The 8,000-nt window shown below is 41.9% G+C and overlaps 2 protein-coding genes across 2 annotated transcripts in view; both read right to left on the bottom strand.

Moving 5' to 3' along the window:
- RPS15A (ribosomal protein S15a) overlaps window positions 1-33 on the bottom strand; it is a 4,485-nt gene extending 4,452 nt beyond the window's left edge. The window contains exon 1 of the mRNA XM_009886569.1: window positions 12-33. The gene's annotated coding sequence lies outside the window, so the exon portion shown is untranslated. The remainder of the gene's footprint in view (window positions 1-11) is intronic.
- An 843-nt stretch (window positions 34-876) lies between these two features.
- Window positions 877-6,026, bottom strand: ARL6IP1 (ADP-ribosylation factor-like 6 interacting protein 1). Its single transcript, XM_009886568.1, has 5 exons — window positions 5,898-6,026; window positions 4,034-4,153; window positions 2,995-3,112; window positions 2,250-2,334; window positions 877-2,000 (listed from the first exon to the last, which is right to left on the bottom strand). The coding sequence occupies exons 1-5, from the start codon at window positions 5,972-5,974 to the stop codon at window positions 1,882-1,884; spliced, it is 519 nt and encodes a 172-aa protein (XP_009884870.1). The 5' UTR covers window positions 5,975-6,026; the 3' UTR covers window positions 877-1,881.
- Window positions 6,027-8,000: the final 1,974 nt, after the last annotated feature.

Here is an 8,000-nt window from a genome sequence, read left to right as displayed (position 1 = left end):
CCCCCACTCACCGGTGCAGCAAGATGGCGGAAAAGGAAGAGGCCGGGCGCCCGCGCGGGATTATGGGAGGGCCATGGGCGCGAGGCGCCCGGCGCGATCTCGCGAGACTTGGCGTCGCAGGCCTGGTCATCCCCATTGGCCGAGCGGCGCAGATCGCACTTCCGGAGCGACGCTCCTGCCCGGGTTCCCATAGCAACCAGAACGCTGCGCGGCGCTACGGCGGAGCGCGAGGGGCAAAAAGGCGGCGGCGCCCCCCGAGCCCGCGGGGCAACAGCCAAACACGGGTTTAACGGGGCACAGTAGAGGGATTCCCAATAGTGCTGGTTTCCACCGGAGTCTGAACGGGGCCCCGGACACTGCTGCAGAGAGTCTCTGCACTGCGAGGGAGCGACAGGTCTGAGGTGAACAAAGCTGCACACAGCACATGGCCCAGGTTTGTACCAAATATTGAGTTAAAAAAGCCCTGGAGTTGAGTTGTACCAAATATTGAGTTAAAAAAGTAGCGTGGGGGCAGAGGGACAGCCCTGCGGCAGCACCCCCGTCCCCTTCCAGCAACAGTCTGTGCCGGCGAAGCAGAGCAGCATTTTCTGAGTAACAGTTCCAGACAGCACTGCAGCATCTCTCCACAGCTCAGCTCCATCACACCTTCCAACTGCTGCTGGTTCATCCACAACCCGTCACTTTTATCAGCGTTCACCAACTGCCGACAACTCAACAGCCTTTCCCCTCCGCAGCAGGAGCCATCAGCATACAGTCATGGCTGATAAAAGTTACTATTTACAGTGAGCTATTTCAACCCACAGGAGTGTTTCTGTCAGGAAACACCACTCCCAGGTCCCGCTCTCCAACAAGACACATTTATGCAACTGTCTGTATATTCACAAAGAACAAGACTCAAAGAAGTTTCTCTTTAGTCTGTATTTACCTATTCAACAGTTACAATAGACACTGAAGAGAGTTCATTTTAAAACAGTAAACTTTTAAAATGCATTAACACAGGTTTCAGCTTTTAAAGAAAAACAATTGAGTTTTAAAAAAAGGAGGGAGAAGTCATAGAAAAGCACAAACAACTCAGACAGCTTATTTACAGAGACAAACCTAGCATATCCAAGGTGATTCTGTAGACAGACAACAACATTCATAAAACCAAACATGCTACATGGCTCCATGACAACAGCAGTTTTTAGAACAATCAGCTGTTAAGGTAACACACCTTAACTCATTTTCTACAGTCTCAGTGCAATGAGTTGAAATTTATGCTACAGCTAAATTACTGAACTACAAATTTATATATTCCAGACCCCTAGTCAACAGATAATCTGGCACATGCAGCCAAAAAAAGCAAGCAGATTCAGTGAGACAATGGGATCACCTTCTGCAGCAATTTTGGGTGTGCACCCTCAGCTATGATCATTAGCATTCAGCTAATTGTCCTCCTTCCACAAGGATCAGTAGTTACAAGTCCCCAAGAAGCATAAGCTTTCAGAACTTCCTTTCATACCTGCTGTAGCTACAAATTAATGATCAGTGAAACTACCACAGTTACAGAAATGCTATCACACATTACAATTCTGCTGTTCCTTGAGTTGGGATATTTATTTATGGGGCCTCTTTGTTTGGTGAAGACACTTAATAAGCTCTGTACATCAAAGGTCAGGATCTTTCCTATAAGATGAGCTGCAGGCTGCAGAACCCTAGTCAGCACAGCAAGAGACACAAACCCACAGCAGTTGCTAGAGTGACATTTTCACTTCATCAGGGAGCCAATAAAAAAAAAAAACAAACAGCCAGTGAGCAGTACAACTTTATCATCTTGATTATATGTTAATTCTCAAAACTGTTCCCCAGGAAACCTTTTACAAGAGTGAACAGCAGTTGTCTTCATTCATTTTTCTTTTCCTTGTGCTTGAGAAGTTTGTTTATCTCCCTTTTGGCCATTCCAACATACTTCGTAATGATCCCATGCTGGTTTAGTCCAGGAAACAGCAACAAGAAACTTACTAGAGAGAGGGAAAAAAAAAGGAGGGGGGGGATTACTTAATACTCCTTTAACAAGGTTCTGTCACCTTGCAATTCCTTGCTTCCCTTAAACCCCATTAATTGCTTGAAAACAGAAAAATAAAACCCTACAACAACAACCACCAAGAAAACCTCCACACTCAAATAATCAAAACTTACTTCTGCCAGTCTCCTACCATTTCAGGCAGCTAAGAAAAAAGTTACTTCTGTTTCGCATGTTGCACACTTACCAATAAGATAGGTCAGAAAGAGATTATGAACTTGCTGTCCAATCCAGGCAACCACAGCAAGAGAAAAAAGCATGGTCATGAAGTACTAAAAGAAGAAAAGGGAACAGTTATCACAGATCTGTTGGGAATTCTCCCCCTTTCCTTCAGCATCTGGCAACACTTCAACATTTAAAGCTAACTTGAAGTTCGCAGGCTCTTCCACATGCAAATACCTATGCATAGGCTTGTTAAAACTGAGATTACAGAGTCTACAATTGTATGTTCTCATTTATTTTCAGAGCATCAGTTTTACAGGATGCCAGTTCTTTTCTGTCCAGATATCCCTTGGAGTCAGACTACGCCATCCCCATGGACACAGCTTCAGCCTCACACAGTACCTGAAGCTGTTTTCAGGACAGTAAACACTGTGTTCAGGTACCTGACACATTACTAAGATCGAGTTTTTCAGACAGTTCGTGTCCACTGGAAACAAGCTGTGTTTCCAAAAACCGACGTATCCACAGAAATTCAGACTAGCTTTATCTTAGTATCAAGGGTATGCTCCTAACTGCACGTATTGCAAGTTTTAAGTCATGTATCTTGCCACTCCAGATTTGAATAAGATGTGTGACTGGCATGAAGTCACAGCCAGAACTGCTGGTTCTTGGTCTGAAATATCAGTTTATTCAGACATGTATTGCTAAAACACTAAGACAAAACAAATAAAATCTTAAGACAATAGAGATGAACTCCTGGAACTCAATACCATTTTAGGCTTCTCTTCCTTCAGTGTGAAGAGACGTTTCCACCAGCCAACAATGCGGCGACGAGATTTTACCAAATTGCTGCAAATCTCGTGAAATCTTTGCTGCTGTTCTGTAGTCCTTTTAATAAAGAAAAGAGTCAGAAATTAGAATTCAAGACTTCATTTGAAATTTAAAAAATCTCCCATGGTATTTTTCTAGCAGTAAAAATTTATCCAGTACGTATCCTGGCATTTGCTTCACTTAGTTTTCTGCCTTATCTTTATTGAGCATTGTAATGCAACTGCTCATGTAATTTTTCTGTACGCTGACTCTCTTTAGACTGACTCCCAAAGAACAACCACAGTCAAACCAGAAGACCATTGATTTTAATCTGATACCAGTGCGATACACAGAAGTGTATCACACACACTGGTATCAGGTGTGTATTACTTTGGCTTTTATGTTGGTTCACAATTAGACAAGAACATTTATCCACCAGTCATCTTAAAGCAGCTACACTGAAATTTACTTTTAGTTCAAAATTTAGTTCCAAGTAAGGTTCTTCCACAGCTTACTGTTTTTACATAAGCCTTGCCCTTCTTCAAATCTGTTTCAATCATTTACGATCACATTCCTACTCTCTGCATTACCCTTCTCCTTCACCATATTTACTACTGCCACTCTCTCCAAACATATAATACAATACCCTTCTTCATAATTTTACTTCTCAGTATCTATTATCCATTAATTACTAAAAACTAGTTTAGCAGAACTAACTAGCATCCTTAATGGACAACAAAGAATGTGCCTAGTCCTTTGACAAAAACCTTATTTTTCTAGAAGAGAAGGAATAAAGGCATGTTGTAGTAGTCATCTTTCAGAAAAAGAAGAATGAAGGACATCTAACTAGTGTCCTCAATTCATATATTAGAGATTGACGATTTCTTACTACAGTGACTCTATAAAGTAATCATTTGATATTTGCAAGTCAGATAAATTATGAACTTTATCAAAATTGTTATTTATACTCAAGAAACTTTTAATTCAAGCTCTCCTCACCATTTATTAGAGCCAAAGATTCTAGGTGCAAGAGCAGGAACAAGATAATCAGCCAAACAGAGGAACATAACGAAACAGGAGACGCCTGAAAGAACTGATGGGTCCAAGTAGTAGATCATCCTGCAGAAAGAAGGTAACAGAAATGATTTCTAGATGCTCAAACTCCAAAATACTAGACATATTTAGTCATCTCTTCAGATTGGCTCAGGACTTCAAACAGAAGACCTACCAGTTGCCCAACCTCAAAACAAACTTCAATTTTGCTCCTAGTACTCATAAAAAGAGGTTTAAGTACTTCAACACTATTACAAAGAAATACAGATAAAAATTATCCAGTATGTTAACAAACTGCTACAATACAGCAAGCGCAGTATGAAGTTCATTAGAAGTAAAAATTCATCGTTATTGGTCTCTCAGAAGTTGACACCTAGTGAACTTAACACTGACCAAGGGATGAGGACAAGTGAGTGAACAGATGAAATAACCAGGTAGGGTGAAAGCTCTGATCTTGTTGGCTCTTAAATAAGTCACAGCATTCAGATCCACTATGGCTTGTCATCTGCTCTGCCTCACCCGTGAGAGTTAACCAAACCTGTTCTGGACAAGAAGCCATAAACTTCCAATTAGGACAGTGTTGTGCTTTTACATATTAAGCGTGCCATCACTCAAATGCAGCAGTATGGGTACTGGACAACAAATAGCTCATCTTGCAAGTGTCTGTTAATGCTCAGCTGTGCCCCACACTACTTATTTGCACTTAACAGACCTTCCTGAACACTGAAGTAATAAAAGAAAAGAAATGACAGTCTATTGCAGGGTCAGTCTTCCTATACATCTGGTACAATGTTACTGCGCTGAATGTTCAAGTTCGGTTTTGATGAAGTACCAATTCAGAATCTGAAGTAGTTCTGTCTATTTCCTCAAATTATTCAACACAAGATCTTTCCTGCTATACTCACAGAATTTATAACAGAATACCCTGAAGTGCATGCAATTACTTCTTTTAAATGTTACTGTTTAGTTTCATTTGATTTCCATCCTTCTCACCTCCCCTGAAGACCATAACATTTATACTAGCCAGAAGACCAATCACCCCTGCCTCACGTGGTTCAACATTTATTTTTGTAACTCCCCTCTTCTCCTTACTCCCAAAAACGCATTCAACTGGCAAACTCCACAGCTGACGTGGACACTTATCTGTACGAGGCAGGTTGGGGTCACCTTGACTACTACCATGTACGGTAAAAGCATGTACGACTGCCTCCAGCAAGCCAGTTTTTATCTCCAGTCCAGAGACAGGCAACATGCTCTCATCCTGTTGACTGAAGGTTACCTGCAGTCTTTCCTTCTCCTCCTTTCTCCAAGGACAGGGCAGAGAATGTAAAAAAACAAGTTGTGCAAAACTGATTGAACCCATCCTAAACACCACAGAGGCAGAATAGGAAAGTCTGCCCTATAGAAACAAGTTTTCCATAATGATATTGCTGTTGGTTTGGGGAAAAAAGCCAAAGGTGATAACCAGATTTGACTAAGAAGCAGGATACAAAGGATGAGGGCAGAATATGCACACACCAATGAAGAACATACAGCTGAGCATGCTAAAAACCCACAGCAACCACTGCTGGCAAACAGCTTTTGCAGAAAGCACTTCTCCCCCTCAGAGCAGGATATGACTCGTGTTACTTCCTGTTCTCAATACTGGAGGTTTTTCTTTTCAACATAGTTCAAAAGCATTCAGGAAGAGAACCTGGAGCAAGAGCCTTCCTATCAGATTTTTAAAGATGTCTTACTAATTTACTTAACAGCTTTGCTACCAGCCATGAAAGTGCAGTGGTGTTCTAGGCTCCCTCCACAAGCTACTTACAGAAAAGAAAAGGAAACAACGCTCATCAGCGCCAGAGGAAACCAGGCTCTCTCCCAGCGAAGAACTTTATCGGTCATCAAAATCACTTCTCCCCATCCTTGCAACTGCTCTTCCAAGCTAGCAGTTTCTGCAGCCTAGACAAAAAGGAGAAAACTCTTTAATTACTAACCAGAGTAGCAAATGAACTGCCACACTCAAAGTACCTAAAAAAGTGTCATAATTAAAGACCCCAGCCACAAACCTTTCTGAGTAACGAGATGGCTAATAACATTGTAAGTTTTGTATTAAGTTATGACATTGTAGCAGTGATACTTTAAAATAGTCTGGATCCTGAAAAAGTAGCAGCATATATTTTTAGACCAAATGATACCTCCTCGCAGATTTTGCCAAGGTATTTTCCCCCAGTCACCCATTTATAGGACACCTTCACCCCAGATTAGTAGAAAGTCAAATTTTAAAGTCTTGCTAAAACATCTCAAGTTTTCAGTGTCAACATCTGAAAAATTGCAGCATAAGAACTATTTAAAAGATATGTATTTTCAAAGACAACTCTACCACATTAAACTGTAGATTTCTAGTTGCTGTCCAACGCCAATTTTTTATTACGTGGAAGATGGATGAAAACTCAGAATCCACAGTAGAGGAAAGTTACCCAACTGATCACATTTGGACTACAAAGAAAGTTTTTCCACAGCTGACCAAGACAGTGATCAGGCAGCTTTTAAACTCCTCTTCCTATATTATTCCTACATTCCTCCCTACACACCTTCTGCAAGGAGGACCTACCTGCTCTGGCATCAGCTCGCTAAGCAGTTCACCTGAGGTGTTCCACATTTAATATAGCTTAAGAGTTTCCCCTCAGTGGGACAAGGGTACTCAGAGATTACAGAACTCAGGTAACCACAACCAGAACCGATCACTACCCAAGTACTAAGAGATGAAAAGTCATCAAGACCTGCGTATATGCTGTGCAGAGATAGCAGAGCAGGTTTCACTTTAAACTGTGTGCTACGCTTATCTCAAATGAGAAGCCTGACACCACTAGAATAACAAGGACAGCTGAGTGCAACTACCATGGTCAAGTATAGCTTTCTTGTGCAATAACATTGCAAACTATTTGAAAACTACAGTTCAGGACAAAAGAGGAAAAAAAAAAAAAGAAAGCTATCTGACACACTGCTGAACACCTTTCAGTTATCCTATCTATTTCACATTATAAACACAAACCGTCACATGGAGAAAAAAATAAGCTGTGTTTCTCCAGAAGACATTTTATGGCAAACTGTTTTGCTTTATTACCTGTCTGTCTGCATTTAACATCACAACCCTGAAAAAATTTACTGGGAAAGAGACTGGAATATAACAATGTTATTAATAGCAGCCTGTCTCTGGCAGCCTAGAAGACAACTATTGTAAGTTGTTTTCCCTCTAGGCCAGGTAGAGAACGCTTAAGTCAGCTTTTGTCACCACCCCTGAATTCCAGAGCCCATCCATCAAGTGTTCTTTCGTCAATCAAACAACATAAATATTCCATAAACATGAACTTCTGCTCTGAAAGGGGCAGCCTTCCTGAGCATCGCACGTATTTTTAGCAATGCAGTTCTGTCCAGTTTTTCTGCAAAAATTCAAACTTCCCCTCCACCTCTGAGTTATGGACAGCTTCTCTCCGTGTATCCCAGGCTGTGCAGCCTCCTGCTGCAACAGACAGCACCGATCAGTAACGCAGTCAAAAGCTTCCCTTTTTCAAGCCCTTCACATGCTTTTACAGTGATTTTCCCCTTTCCCGTGGCAGCCGTTCAGCAGCATAGAGATAAATATACATATCCTTGGATCGATTTAAGCTTTTGTGTTCAAGACCTCCCTTGACATATCTAAGTTAGGCTAATCGTCCAGCTCCTGCCATTCTCCTGCACCGCTGAAGCACTCGATAGCACAGCCAACGGATGGTGAGACACAAAGAGATGAATATTAAACATAAGCGCTGCACATCAGGTACAGCCAGATGTTGTTACGAGCTCCGGCCTGCCAGCAGCCGAACAGCAGCCGTGCCCGCTCCCAGAGCGGCCTCTTCACTCCCAGCCCCCCCCACCCCCCAAGGCCTAA

The sequence above is a fragment of the Charadrius vociferus genome, unplaced genomic scaffold (assembly GCF_000708025.1).
Source record: "Charadrius vociferus isolate BGI_N301 unplaced genomic scaffold, ASM70802v2 scaffold46, whole genome shotgun sequence".
In the NCBI taxonomy this organism is placed as follows: Eukaryota; Metazoa; Chordata; class Aves; order Charadriiformes; family Charadriidae; genus Charadrius; species Charadrius vociferus.
This window is presented reverse-complemented; position numbering and strand designations above follow the sequence as displayed.